Raw genomic sequence first — 15,798 nt, 5'->3', positions numbered from 1 at the left:
CTTTGTTGGTTTAGCTTGCATTGGGACTGGCTTTTGGCCAGGGGCTTGGAAACAATGGAGGGGTGGCTAGGGCAGCTTTTTCAGAAGCCCACAGAATTGGACCCAGGGTCCAATCCTCCTGAAAATTGGGAGGGGGGTATTTAGCGTACAGGAAAAAGTAGGTTCTCTTCAAATCTGGTGCAGTTTGCTTGATATATGTCCCTCCAGTCCCCAGATAGTTTTCTCCATAGAGAATAATGAGCAGATATATTTGGGATTCTCTAATCTTAGCAAAACATATTAGAGAATCTGACCCAGATATCAAGAATACGGACTATTTATGGTATTCTTGATACCCAGATCTGGATTGAACCAAGTCACAACTTCTTGGGCTAGATTCCCACCCCTATTACCAATGTAAAGTTACTCCAGTAAAAGAGGTAGTGTAAGTATACATATTCCCATACTACCATTGTGGGAACTCTGTTGATGAGAAAGAGCTCTTTTCAATGTTTTTTCCACCTGACATGATGGGAAATTTTTATTATTATACATTAGCAAATGAGAGTGGCAAGAACAACTTGGCACCTTATGTATTTTCTGCGCAAAACTGTACTCAGCAGAGCTGAGCCCTATCAACATCACCCCATGCCATACAGCAGCTGGGCTCAGTGGAATGCTGCCCAGCACCAAGGGAGTGCCCTCCTCATGCTCCCTGGGCTACACAGCCAATAAGCTTAAGTGACTTCTCTTCATCACCAGATGCTTCAAGATACTCATCAAATTTTCCTGCCCATCTCTCTAAAAATTTTCTTTAAACTTCTTTAAACAAATGAAGACACATTTTTACTTACTGATTTGCAAATAAACAACCCTATCTTTGTTAATGAGAAAGGGCTCTTTTCACAAAAATTGAGAAACCTAAGACATATTTATATGCACACAGGGAATAGGGCCATGCAGAAATGAAATGGTTCTGGAAAATGTTTTGGATAAGGGATTTGGACTATAGACTATACCACTGTGCTCTGCCTGTTGTTGTAGGTATGCTCCTACTATGCAATTTCTGCATTGTTTAACAGGACGTTTAAATTGTTCATGCTTTGTTCCAGGTTGTTTGAATTCTGTTTCAGACTTTTTCTTGTCTTCACATTTCTGCAATCCAACCTAAACTGCTATGTTTTTACTTGGTGTCCAATGCTGTTGATTGTATCAAACCTACACTATGTAATTTGCCTTGAGTCTCACTGAGAAAGGCAGACTATAAATAACACAAATAAAATACGCTTGTCTCTTCATTACTCTTACCTCAGAACACAAACCTCTTCAAAGTATTTTTAAATCCACTGCTAAATTATTCTTTTTTTTTACAAACAAGTCATTGATATAAGTTCTCCATACATATTCTACCCAAATATCATGTCTCCATTCAGCTTCACAAATTTAAGCAGCTATTTTGTCCTCTAGCACAGATTTGTCAAGCGATAAAGCCATAAAATGTCAGGAAGCTGCTTGAAGGAAATCTTTCCAACCAACGGCAATGATAAAATCGTACTATTTGTGAACTATTAAAAGCAAGACTGAGAGAAAAACAGTCAAATAGCCAACCCCGTGGCACAAAATATTAAAAATGAATATATCATATGTATGACCAAAAAACAGTTGCATTGGTTTCAAACCCTGAATATTCATGCTCTAAATCCTAATAAAGAACAAAACTGAACACTGCTAGTTTGGAGAAACAGGTTAAAAAAACAACAGGATGACCTATATAACGGCAGCCCTGTACATGTCAAACAGGGAAGAAACCATGTTCAAGCATACCTGTAAAACACATCAGTAAAATATCCTCATACAGTTTGCAATCTCACAATCAATGAAGCCAAGTGGACATCTTATTTGTTAATCAGGAACACTACCAAATCCAGAAAAACTGTAACATACTTTTAAGCAGACAACACTTTAGTAATTAGCTTTCAACTTAAAAATATTGTGGTAGGAGAAAAAACAGGGTTAACATACCTGTAACTTATGTTCATCGAGTTCTTCTGTGCTGACACACATGGGGACTGCGCAGGCGCAGGCCAGCCGCCGGAGAATTTTCTAGAGCTTCCATGGCTCCGAAGGGGCCGTTTGTCGCGCGCCTCAGCAACCGTTTTCCCGCCCAAACGGTCACGTGATCCTCCAGCGACCAACGGCCCCTTCCCTCAGTTCTCCCTTGCCGCCGCTTGACCAACACACTTCAGCCATAACACCTTAAAAACACCAATTTCCGTTACAGCCATCACAATATCGTGCATTGGAGTTCACAGCGGGGTAGGAGGGAGGGTTGTGTGTCAGCACAGAAGAACTCGATGAACATAAGTTACAGGTATGTTAACCCTGTTTTCATCTTCGTTCTTCTGTGCCTCCACACATGGGAGTGTACCAAGCTTCACACAATAAGGAAGGCGGGGGTGAAGTCCAACATAATTTTATTGAACAAACAAGAACAACAATAAATAGATATGCATATATACATCTATGTAAAAAACCGTGTAAGGACACATAAATACTCAACATTTACATATACACACCCCCAGGTACATATATACACACTTTCACTCAAGGGTACCCAGCAGGTATGCCAAGAAGGTTATCCCAAGACTCCCTCAGGAAAAAAGGGAGTGTAAGACAGCCTTAGCCACAGATACATCTTGCTCCGCATTGACATCAACGGCGTAATGCCTGACAAAGGTGTCTGCAGAGGACCATGTGGCTGCTTTACAAATGTTAACCAGGGGCACCCCCCTGAGGAGTGCCGAAGAGGATGCTTGGGACCGCGTGGAGTGGGCTCTGACATGAAGCGGGCAAGCCACCCCTGCCAGGGAATAGGCCTTGCTAATGGCCGTCACAATCCACCTAGACAGGGTTTGTGAGGAAGCCCTGTTACCCTTGTCCTTGGCCCCAAAACATACAAACAGGTGAGGACAGGAGCGGAATCCCTTCGTCCTATCCAGGTAATAGGCTAGGGCCCTCTTCAAGTCTAGGGAATGGAGGGCCTTTTCCCCCTTAGAGGAAGGTTGAGGAAAAAATGCAGGCAGTGAGATCTCCTGCGAGAGGTGGAAGGCGGACACCACCTTGGGCAGGAACCCGAGGCAGGGACGCAGGACCACCTTGTTGGGATGAAACACAAGAAAGGGAGGGTCAGACCGCAGTGCTGACAGCTCACTGACCCTTCTGGCCGATGTGACGGCCACCAAGAATGCTACCTTGTAGGATAGCATATCCAAGGGGCATGTAGCCAAAGGTTCAAAAGGAGGCAACATGAGACGTGAGAGCACCAAGGACAGCGACCACTGAGGCACTGGCGCCGACACAGGTGGGTAAAGATTGTACATGCCCTTAAGGAACTGGCGGGATCGTGGGTGAGAAAACACCGTAGCACCCTCTACTCGGGCGTGAGCAGCTGATATCGCTGCCAAGTGTACCTTGAGGGAGGACACCTTCAAGCCCTGGCCACGCAAGTGGCACAAATACTCGAACACAACCCCCAAGGGACTGCTATCGGGCACCACTCCTCTGGCAAGTGCCCAGAGCTCAAACCTGCGCCACTTGGCCGCATAAGCGCGCCTAGTGGATGGCCGACGAGCATTCAGGAGGACCCTCTGTACCTCGTCAGTAAAGCCTATCGGGGAGGAACGACCCGCCAAGCCATCAGGTGCAGCTTCCTGGGATCGTGGTGGACCAGGCTCCCGTTTAGGAGAAGGTCTTGCCGAGGGGGCAGACTCACATATGTCCGTTGGGACATCCGCAGGAGCTTCGGGAACCAAACCTGCCGTGGCCAGAAGGGGGCCACCAGGATGCAGTCCGTCCCGTCCTCCTCTATCTTGCACAGGACCCTGGGAATCAAGGGGAATGGAGGAAACATGTAGTGCAAGCCCTGCGTCCACGTAAACTGGAAGGCATCCCCAATAGAGAGGGGGTCGCTCCCTGCCCTGGAACAGAACGTGTGGGCCTTGGCGGTCGCCGCAGTGGCGAACACGTCTATCACTGGATGACCCCACATCTGGAAGATCGGCCCAACGCACTCTACGTTCAGTTCCCACTCGTGGTCCAGCAAAGGGACCCTGCTGAGGGCATCTGCCCGGGCATTGTCTGACCCAGCCACGTGTATAGCACGGAGCGATACGCCGTTCTTGATAGCCCACTGCCAAGTGAGTGTGGCTTCCCGGCACAGGGCCATGGACACTGTGCCCCCCTGCTGATTCACGTAGTACATGGCAGTCGTGTTGTCCGTCTGCACCAACACCTGACGATCCCTCAGTAGTGCTGTAAGAGACACAAGTGCGAAACGAATGGCCCTTAGTTCAAGCACATTGATATGGAGGGTCTTTTCCCTGTCAGACCAGACATCCTGCACAGACACATCACCACAGTAAGCCCCCCATCCCAACAGAGAGGCATCAGTGGTAACCGTGATGTCATGGTGTTGATACCCAAAAGGGGTCCCTCTAAACAAGTTGTCATCAGACAGCCACCAGTCCAAGGAGGAGAGGATGACCCTCGGGATAGAGAATTTGAGGGACGGAGGGTGCAGCAGAGCATCGTACCTCCGCACAAACCAGTTCTGGAGAGGGCGCATACGCAGCCTAGCGAAAGGCACCACAGAGGTGGCCGCTGCCATATGCCCTAGTAAGCACTGGATAGTGCGCACAGACTGGAACCGGTTCCTTTTAAACATGGACACTAGACCCCTTAGGGACCGAGCCCTCTCCAAGGGGAGCAGGGCCTTACCCTCCACAGAGTGTAACAGTGCACCAATGTAGGACACCTTGCAGTTGGGCACCAGCTTGGATTTCTCCAAGTTCACCAGGAGCCCCAGGCGTTGGCAAGTGCTAAGTACCAAGGCAATGTCCTGCACCAGCCTAGACTCCGATTCAGCCACGATGAGCCAGTCATCGAGGTACGGAAAGATGGTACAGCCTTCTTCCCGTAGGAAGGAAACCACAGGGGCCACACATTTAGTGAACACTCGTGGGGCAGTGGACAGGCCAAAGGGGAGCACCTTATACCGGAAAACCCTTTGCCGGTAAACAAAGCTCAGGTACTTCCGGTGCTCCTTCCGTATGCCCACGTGAAAGTATGCGTCTTTTAAGTCAAGAACCGCAAACCAATCTCCCTGTTTCAGCAAGGCGATCACAGCCGCCAACGTAACCATTTTGAATTTGGTCACCTTGAGGAAGGCATTAAGGCCCCTCAGATCTAAAATGGGACATAAGCCCCCATCCTTCTTAGGGACCAGGAAGAACCTAGAGAAGAAACCCTTCACAGATTCCTCATAGGGCAATTCTTCCACAGCACCCTTGGCCAAGAGCGACACGATCTCCGCATCCAGCTCGGCCATAGTGTTATTGACAGCTGTCAGGGGTGAACCGCATCTAGGCAGCTCAACAAACTCCAGCCCGTACCCCAGTTCAACAATAGTTAAGACCCATGAGTCAGATGTTATTGACTCCCACTCAGAGAGGAGTGGACTAAGTCTGTCCGAAAAGTTCGGGGATACGGCTGGCGCGACTCGTCAGTACTGCCTCCCGGCGCCCTGCTGATCTTTCTGCTGGGCCGGTTGCTGTGCCTGATGAGGCTTGAAGGGCCGACGCCTCCTCTGCTGTTGTGCGGGAGGGTAAGGCCGCTGCTGGTAGGCAGGATACTGCTGGTAGCCCGGCCGCTGTTGCTGGTACCTGCCCTGGTAATGGTAAGGGCCAGACCGGGGAGCGTACCGTGACCTGGAGGAGGGCTTGTCCGCTGGAGCCAGACCCAAAGACCGCGCCGTCTGTCTGTCCTCCTTTTTCTTCTTCAGGGTCTCGTCGGTGGACTTGGAGAACAGCGAGTCCCCTTCAAAGGGCATGCTCTCCACCCTGGAACGCACCTCTTGGGACAGGGCCGTCGACCGCAACCAAGAGTGGCGCCTGAGGACCACCGCCGACGCCATCCCTCTAGCAGCAGTGTCAGCAGCGTGGCTCCCAGCGTTCATCTGCTGCTTAGACAGCCTCACAGCCTCCGTCTGCAGCAGGGACACCACAGCCTTCTGCTCAGGAGGGAGGTCTCGGGTATAGGATGCCAACTTCTCCCAGAGGTACAGCTGGTACCCTGCCATGATGGTCTGGTAGTTGGCGATCCTCAGACCCAGTGAAGAGACAATGTACTGGCGCCTGCCCATGGCATCCAGCTCCTTGCCCTCCTTATCGGCAGGCACCGAGGAGTGACCCGATCGTCGGGGGTTGAACTCCTCTGTGACCAAGGAGGAAGGTGGAGGGTGCTTCACCAACGCCGGCCAGGTGCCCTGCTTGATCTTGTAAAGCTGCTCGATGCGCTTGGATGTTGGAGGGTGATCACAGGGCACCTGCCACACCTTCTCCACAATCTCCTCAATACCCTCGAGCATGGGGAAGCCAACGTACGCCGGATTGTCTCCGTAAATACGTTTGAGGAGCTTGTCCTTGGTCTGGGGGACTGCCGAAGAGATATCCATCTCGAGAGCCTTGGCCATCCTTGCCATCTGGTCGGCGTAGATGCGGAGGTCCTCGAATGGCGAGTCCGCCGATGGCACTAGCTCCTCAGCTGGCGATGGTTCGGACCAGGACTCCGACTGGCAGCCGCCAAAGCTCTCCACATCCTCCTCATCGGAACCGAGCTGGGATTCCGGAACCTGGAGCGGAGGGGGAGCCCACGCCGACCTCGATGTCGAAGGCCTCGGTTCCGACACGGAGAAGCCCGCAGGTGCCCCCTCCCATTGGCAACGGTATGGCGAGGGGAGGTAGGAAGCCTGTCGATGCCGGGACGCAGCGGACCGGACTGATCGGACACTGTCCCCGGAACCATGCCGCTCACGACCGACCGGAGGTGGAGACAGACGGGCAGGCGACGGACGGCTCCGACGAGGAGACGGGCTCGGTTCCAGCCTCGGCGACCGAAGTGGAAACGATGGTCGGCTCCGACGGTGCGGGCTCGGCTCCGGCCCCGACGAGAATTCTGCGGGCACCGTCTCGAAGGCCATCGGATCCGGCACCGGCACGGAGATGTCTTCTGGCTCCGGGGAGCCCAGATGAGGGGAAGGCGTGTGAGGAAGCACGATGACCTCCTCCTGAGGAGCGGGACGCGGCGACCGATGATGCTTGGTCTTCTTCTTCTTCTTCGCTGGTTCCGAAGAAGACCTCGGAACCGACGCGCTCCTCGCCTTCGAAGGGGACCTCGGCTTCGACCTCTTCGCCTTGATCGGGATCGAACCGGTCGTCGGTTCCGACCGGGGACTCGGTACCAGGATCCTCGGTTCCGAAGCTGGTCTCGGATCCGACCTGGTAGATGACGCGCTACGGGGCGGCCGCACCGGTCCCTGCGCTGGAGAGGCCGCTCTCGACGCCGAGGTACTCGGGGGACGCGGTTTCGACCCCGACCTCGCGGAGGCCACTGAGCCAGCTCTTGAATGCCGTTCGGCAGAGGGGCTAGGGCCGGCCTTGGGGGAGGGCAACGGTGCGCCTCCGGACATGACCTTCTGCCACAGGGAGGAGTTCAGTCGGGCCTTGCGCTCCTGCCGGGCCTTGCTGGTGAAGCCCTGGCAAATCTTACAGGCCGACACATTATGGGTCTCCCCCAAACAAAACAGGCACAGTTCATGGCCATCGGTCTTGGCCATTTTCGTGTGGCATTGGAGGCAATGCTTGAAGAGAGCCTTTGAGGCCATCTTCAGGGGCACGCGAAAGGAAGGTCAAAAACAGTCCGAGTCAAATTACCGAGTCCACAACAAAGTCCAAAACGAGATCCGAAGAATAGTCGAGGTCACGAAGTCCGAAGTCAAAAGCCAAGCAATCAGTCAGAATAAAGCACGAAGCACAAAAAAGCACAGAGCAACGAAGCTCACGTTCTCTCCAAGCGGCGGCAAGAAGAGAACTGAGGGAAGGGGCCGTTGGTCGCTGGAGGATCACGTGACCGTTTGGGCGGGAAAACGGTCGCTGAGGCGCGCGACAAACGGCCCCTTCGGAGCCATGGAAGCTCTAGAAAATTCTCCGGCGGCTGGCCTGCGCCTGCGCAGTCCCCATGTGTGGAGGCACAGAAGAACGAAGATGAACTTATGGCTGGATGCAAATGTCACAACAAGCTTCTGTTTATTAGCAATGAGCATGAATGTGGCTTGATGCCATGTTCATGCACTCACTTCCTTCCCCACATCATGCGTGTCGAACATAACTGAAGGTTTCCAGGTTTGGGAAGTCTTCAATCAAACTTTAATTGCTGTGACAACTGAACCCAGGAGACTGGGAAAACTGGAGTTTATGTCCTCCCCACAAATCAGGATACTGAACTGGCATTAAACCACGGTTGAGAAACCCAGCACATGAACATAGCAGGAAACCACGTCTGTGCTATTCATGAATTCCATGATATCGGAATGAAGCCTTTGCAAAATCTGTATTTTGGGGGAGGATGGTGGGCACAAGAGCCAGGACCCTGTTCTGCACATTCAAGTGTGACTTCAGCTTGGTTCACTTGAAGATAATTCCACCCCCTTAACTCACACCCAACTGCTTTTGAAGCTGAGAGGACTTTCAAAAGTGGTATGGCATAGATGGTGGAAGAACAAAATGAAACAAAAGTCCAGTGACAACTTAAAAGACCAACAAAATCTATTCCAGCATCTGATTAAGTGAGTTGCAAAAACTCAATGCTGGAATAAATTTTGTTAGTCTCTAAGGTGCCGCTGTACTCCTGCTTTATTTTGCTGCTACAGACTAACACACTTACCCATCTGGAATTATCAAAGGACAAGTGTTATTACTCACATTAGTACCATTGTGAATTTATAGTGTGTGTTTTATGTAATTTATACCCTGGCTTGCTTTTACTGGCTTTTTAATTGACTTTGTTTGATAGAAATTACTGACTTACATTGTTTTATTGATATGTTTTATTGTTTGTTTACTTGATTTTGTAATCTTGATGTTATCCGCCTGTTATCTGGAGAAGTGGCATATATGTTTTCTAAACAATAAATAAGAACAAAGTATTTCATCAGTTTTACGTTATGAACTTCCCTGTATTATTTATACACTGCTTTTCAAAACTATCTGAGGAGTTTGTAAACCTATTTATTTTAGTCAGGATCAAACTTAGCTTGGCCTATTATGTACACACATCGCATTGTCTGAGTGCTTCAAAATGTAGAAACCACCTGAAGGACTCTTTTTGAAAGAACCCTTCTACTCTGCATCTTTATGAGAAGGGAAGAATAGAAAACAATTCATGGTTGACTTGGGACATACATAGCTGGCAAAAGATTTCTTGGGAACATAATGTGTACCATTTAGATCATCGCAAGAAGCAATTCCAATTATTACCAGAATACTTGTTCACAGAAGAGGTCTCCTTTGGAAAAAGAAAACGCTCCTCTTTTCTATCTTTTGTTCTGTCAACATTAATATTTGTAAAACATGTATCATGCAGAGGAAAACATATTTTGAATTAAGAAGATGTAAATGTCATCACTGCATTAGTTATGTGATTTTTTTTTTGCATTCACGACATTTTATACAATTTCAAACAAAGCTAAAGTGTGGAAACGTAATTAGTTTCAACTCACTTTTGTGCTCCCTGAGACTACAGCTTTGTCCACGTTCACTGGTAGCGGCTCTTCAGTCTGGCATACTCCCAGTGACCATTCCGCACAGCGGTGATGAGCCCAACAATGACCTAAAAGATGATGATCAGCAAAAGAATTGATCAGTTTTACAGTCTTTAATTTATTTATGTAGTTAAAACATTTTAAGCCACATTTCCATCCAGTTTATGGTTCCCAAGGCAGTGAGTAATAAAAATATTAAAACATGAAACATGAATAAAACATTAAAACACACATAAATTTATAAAAAACAAAACAGAACACATGAATGAGAGGAAGGAAGAGTTAATGAAAATCAGTAAGGGAATGCCAGACAAAACAAAAGTCTTCACCCACTGGAGTAAGACAATGACAGAACGGGATAATCTCAGGTTGCCACCCATCTAGCTTCAGACAGCAGGTACACCCAAAGTATGGCCTCTAAAGATTAATACAGTGGTTTGATAGGTTTATATGGAAGTTCGTAGTCTTTAAGGTATGCTGGCTCCAAACCATACAGAGCTTTAAAGGTCAATGGCAGCATCTTGAATTGTGACTGGAAGCAAATTGGAAACCAGCATAGATGGAACAAAACTGGAGTGATATGGTCCCAATGGCCACAGCATTTTGCACCAACTGTAGTCTCTCCATTCTCTTTAAGGGCCGCTCCATGTACAGCATGCTGCAGTAGTCCAGTGTTACCAGGGTATGTACCACCACAGCAGATAATTTTTGCCCAGGAAAGGCAGCAGTTGGCTCACCAGCCAAATCTGGTGAAAGGCATTCCTGGCCACCATTGCCACCTGCTTTTCCAGCAGGAAACCTGGCTCCAGCAGAATCCCCAAGATATAAACCTGCTTCTTTAGGGTGAGTACAACCCCATCCAGAACAGCAGACATCTCAATTCCTGGGGCAACCCTTTCTTCCACCAGTAGCACTTCCATTTTGTTGGGCTTTAAGTTTCATTAGCCTTTATCCATCCCAAACTGCCTCCAGACACTTGTTCACAATTCCCACAGCTTCCTTGGGATCCGCTGGAAGCATGAGACAAGCTGAATACCATCCACATATTGGTGATGACCCAGCCCAGATGACTTTTCTCAGCAGCTTCATACAGATGTTGAAAAGCATGGGGGACAAGATGGACCCTGTAGGCCATAGGCCAAGGGGCTGAGCAGCAGTACCCCAGACCACCTCTGACACTACCATCAAGGTAGGACTGAAACCACTACTGAATGGTGCCTCCTGCCAGTCCTAACCCTGAAAGGCAATCCAGAAGTATACCATAACTGACAGTACTAAAAGCCTCTGAGAGGTCCAGGTGAATCAACAGGACTGAACTGCCTTTATCCAGCTCCTGGCACAGGTCATCTACCAAGGCAACCAAGGCTGTTTCAGTCCCGCAGCCAAGCCTGAAACCAGACTGAAATGGATCCAAACAATTTTTTTCATCCAGGAATCCCTGGAGTTGTCCAGCAACCACTTGTTCAGTCACCTTGCTATGATACATCTGAGACTGGACAACAGATATTCGAGTCTCCTAGATCCAGATCCCTAGCCAAACTGGCCTGGGGAAAATGGATTCCTGACCCCAAAGTGGTGATCAGCATTACCCTGGGCATGTAAGAAGGGGCCACAAGAACTAAGCACTGGTGTAACCCCTTCCTGCTGTCCCTTTCATGATCTGCTCAGGTTCACAGAATCAGCATTGCTGTCAGATGGCCATCTAGCCTCTGCTTAAAACCCCCCAAAGGAGAGCCCACCACCTCCCAAGGAAGCCTATTCCACTGAGGGAACGCTCTAACTGTCAAGAAGTTCTTCCTAATGTTTAGCTGAAAACTCTTGATTTAATTTCAACTTGTTCGCTCTGGTCCGACCTTTTAGGGCAACGGAAAACAATTCCGCACCATTCTCTATATGACAGCCCTTCAAGTACTTGAAGATAGTTATCATGTCATCTCTCAGGTGTCTCCTCTCCAGGCTAAACATACCGAGCTCCTTCAACCTTTCCTCATAAGACTTGGTCTCCAGACCTCTCACCATCTTCGTTGCCCTCCTCTGGATGCATTCCAGCTTGTCTACATACTTCTGAAATTGTTGTGCCCAAATGTGAACACAATACTCTAGGTGAGGTCTAGATGACTCACAGCTTCTTACAGCAAGAATTGGTAGAGAAGTAACAGTATTTTTTCTCTACTACTGTATTCTTAGAAGTGACATATTTGTAATCCAAAGATCAAAGAGAAATTCACCTCTGCAGCTAGACGTGGCTTCCTTGCCTTGTTTTCATACAAGAGCCATAAAAATTAATTAAACCATGACCCAATTATTTTATTTCACTTGACCATTTTTCCATAGGGTGTAGACTCATGTCTCATTTTTATATTGAAGGATCCATCCCTTCCCCTTACTACAGCTTAGCAGCCAATCTATTAGGATGTGAAAGCCAAAGGCAGAGGTTGTATACAGGCCAACAAAATATTTCAGCAGTACCTGCCCAATGGTCAGCATTGTGCTTTCTCAGAGTGCATGTTCTCCTAATGGTACACTACACCATGACTCATGCATTACAACAAACCATAGTTCACCACTACGTATGTCTGGAGAATTGCTAAGTTTGCATGCTTCATTCTCGCCTCACACACAGCCAACTAATAAGTTACTTCTGCTTTGACAGAAAACCAGTTGGGATGTAGCAAGAGAGTACAGCTCACCAGAAAACTAGAGGGTAGTTCAGAAGGCATTTCACAAAAGCAACCTTGATGACGCTAAGCAGCTTTGGACCTGAACAGTGCCTGGATAGGAAATTTCTTGGAAATACTATGCATGTAACTTTTAAGAGCCAGGCAGGTAGAAAGAAGTAATAGATAAGATGTAATAAGAAGTAATAGATAAGATGTAATAAGTTCTTTTAAAAAATCACTAACCGGTCACATGCAAGCCCCAGAATTCCCTCAGCCTCCTTCATAAAGTGACTAACCATGAAGGTTATGAGTGAGCCATACTAATAGTTTTCTTGTAATTTTAGCTGCGGAAAGTTGAGTATGACTTAGTATGAATCATTAGCTTTACCAAATCTCAGCTTCAAATGTTAGCATGCAAATATGTTCAAGTATGTCTACAAACAACTGTAATTCAGTTCTGCAAAACTAAGAGGTAAGAGCAGAGTCTGAATTCATATATTTTTATTCTGCAAGTAAATATGTTATTGTTCATATTACTGGGGAGAGGCCGAAGCACAGGTGGTTGCATGCAAATGTTCCAGGCTCAGCCTCTTACATAAAGTCTCTCAGGTACCAGGGCTAGAAAGACTTCTGCCCAACACCAACTGAAGTAGATAGTGTGCTACAGTATAGCACACCTTCATACACATAAAGTACAACATCAAATAAAACACAAGTGAACGAAGTCATTTATATGTATTGTCGAAGGCTTTCACGGCCGGAGAATGATGGTTGTTGTGGGCTTTCCGGGCTGTATTGCCGTGGTCTTGGCATTGTAGTTCCTGACGTTTCGCCAGCAGCTGTGGCTGGCATCTTCAGAGGTGTAGCACCAAAAGACAGAGATCTCTCAGTGTCTCTCTCTCGACACTGAGAGATCTCTGTCTTTTGGTGCTACACCTCTGAAGATGCCAGCCACAGCTGCTGGCGAAACGTCAGGAACTACAATGCCAAGACCACGGCAATACAGCCCGGAAAACCCACAACAACCGAAGTCATTTATAGCTTGAAAGAAAAACTTAAGTGTTTTAAAATTTACACAACAATATTGATTATAAGTCCTGCAGTATACTCTTACGGAAATCAGTATCTGATCTGCAGGTTCAATACTGATGTTGTGGAAGAATACATATAACAACTTCTAAAGGCTTATATTTATATGGTTATAATACTGCCGCTATATTTTACTATAATGTCTAGCATTATGTCTAATTATAAAAACACCTATACTAATGAAACAAACATTAAAACATGAACTGTTTTGATAGCAGTAGCATTCTGCTCATTAAGCATCTCGGAGACAACACGTTACCTGTTGGCTCAAATAAGGCTTGGACATCAATGTCATCTGGTAGGCCAACCATTTTGAGTTCATCCCAGAATCTGACTACCTGATCATCAGGAGTAGTTTGAGTGCTTGTACTTGTGCATGATGTTATACTCAGATGAGACTTCTCTCTACATGAAACACAAGAGTTGGTTACATATTTGGAACAAACAGAATTTGAATTACAAGGTAATTTGTGTTATGTTAAAACATTGGAAACAGATAAATGTATAGAACAGCATTCAAGCAGCTGACAAGTATACTGAGCTGATCTAAGACGTGGCTGCATTTTGGATTCTTATTTTATATTGCTAATAGCTCAGTAGTCCAATTGAAAGTGTTGGCTTATTCTAGGGCAATTCCAATTTATAATGGACATTTTATATCGGATAAACAGATCTACTTTTATTATACAGCTACACTAACAACTACACAAGTAGCTTCCCACATAATTTTTCATTCATTTAGGAATAGGATTACAACAAACTACACACATTCTCAAAAGGGGAACAGGAAATGGGAGACTATACAGAAGAAAAATAACCAGTCACAAAGACTTTTGAGATTGAAAGCTGCAGCTCTGTGGAATATGAGGGAACAAAGAAGGCCACTGCAGAGGAGAAGTTTACGATAAACTATTTTATTCTGGTGCCCCAGTAATGATCATCTAAGGGGAAAAAGATGCGTCTTCTCTCTATGAAATTTGCATAAATATCAGTGAATCACATAAACAGAAACAAGCAGCTGGGTAACATATTTGTGTCTCAATATTTCACTTGGGAAGATGTGGTGGATGGGATCATATTAAGAATTATTTGGAATCAGAAAGGAGCTGCCCCCAGCCAGCATAAACTGATCATTCCTGTGACAGATCCCTCACTAGCCTATTCTCTCTATCAGAGCAACTTATTTCAGAAATTTCTACCCTGTAAACTTGTAGCCATATCTTATAAGGCAGTTTCCGACATACAGCAAAAGCATTAGGTAACATTATATATACGTAATAAAATCAAGAGTTAGAAATAATGATGAAAAACACCCAGACTTAGAGACCAAATACCGTAATACCGCCATTAAAAATAACCCATTGATTGGGGGACAAACTGAAAAAGAAGGCATTTCACAGATGGGTGCTTCACGCACTATAGAAAGGAGTGGATCCCAGGAAAGTCAGCCATGTGGGGTAGCAGATGATGTCCTTAGTACTGCTTTCTGCCCTTTTAACACCCTTCAGATGTTACAGAAAGGCCAAAGTTGACACTGGAACAGCGGGTCTCTATCTTTTCCTATTCCGTGGCAAACTGCATTTATGTGAATCTACGTGATTTGTGGTAACCTTTCTGCAATGCCTCTGGCCTTTTTTCATACTGAGGGCACAAGTTATGCAAAATGATCAGTGTAAGGCTACTGTTGTAGTATCAAGTCCATGGCTCTGTGGTCCTTCGAACATATGGAATATAGACAACTGCCGATGGACTTAATGTTAGATATTTGGAAACCTTTTATGGATGATTTCTTACTATTGTTGTCAAATGCTTATTTGTGTATAAGGTTTAATTTTTTATTTTCAATAAAAATAAAATTTTAAAAATTCCATGACTCTGTGATCCTTTTACAAATATACCACACATCTTGATTTGGATCACTAAAGTTTTACCTAAATGTTTACTCCTTTTAACAGAAAATGCATGTAACTTGAATGATCACTGTATCCCACACCAACCTGCCTGAATCCCAACAATGAGGAAGGTCTTCCTGTGGGAACCTGCCTTGTCTGGGGTGAGGCTGCTGAGGACTTGTAGGAGAGCCTTTTTAGCTTCCATCACTAGGTTGTGGAATTCCCTACCATGCATAATAGATAAAGGATCCCAGAGTCATGGACTATCTTTATAAGCCTTCCAGACAAATTGAAAACTTTCGTGTTCCAGAATACGTTTCATAGGAGTGACTGATGGACTGATTGGCAGCAACATGTCCTCTTCTGTTTTATGTTGTGACTAATTTATATAATAACATTTTAAGATTTACAAATAGTTTGTTTTATGATTGTTATGAGCCAACCTGAATGCCCTGTATCTACAGCAAAAAACCAAACTAAATAGGTAAATCATCTTGTATTATACAAAACATTTCCATCAGGA

General features: G+C 46.4%; 1 protein-coding gene across 6 annotated transcripts in view; it reads right to left on the bottom strand.

Annotated features, from left to right (window-relative positions):
* Positions 1 to 15,798, bottom strand: part of KMT2C (lysine methyltransferase 2C) — a 198,163-nt gene that overhangs the window by 109,483 nt on the left and 72,882 nt on the right. For all 6 annotated transcript variants that reach the window (XM_054991675.1, XM_054991677.1, XM_054991678.1 and 3 more), the window contains exons 5-6: positions 13,643 to 13,788; positions 9,593 to 9,702 (exon numbers count right to left, since the gene is read on the bottom strand). In XM_054991675.1, the coding sequence (XP_054847650.1) occupies positions 9,593 to 9,702; positions 13,643 to 13,788 (256 nt within the window). The remainder of the gene's footprint in view (positions 1 to 9,592; positions 9,703 to 13,642; positions 13,789 to 15,798) is intronic.

Source organism: Eublepharis macularius, chromosome 11 (assembly GCF_028583425.1).
Source record: "Eublepharis macularius isolate TG4126 chromosome 11, MPM_Emac_v1.0, whole genome shotgun sequence".
NCBI classification, from domain to species: domain Eukaryota; kingdom Metazoa; phylum Chordata; class Lepidosauria; order Squamata; family Eublepharidae; genus Eublepharis; species Eublepharis macularius.
This window is presented reverse-complemented; position numbering and strand designations above follow the sequence as displayed.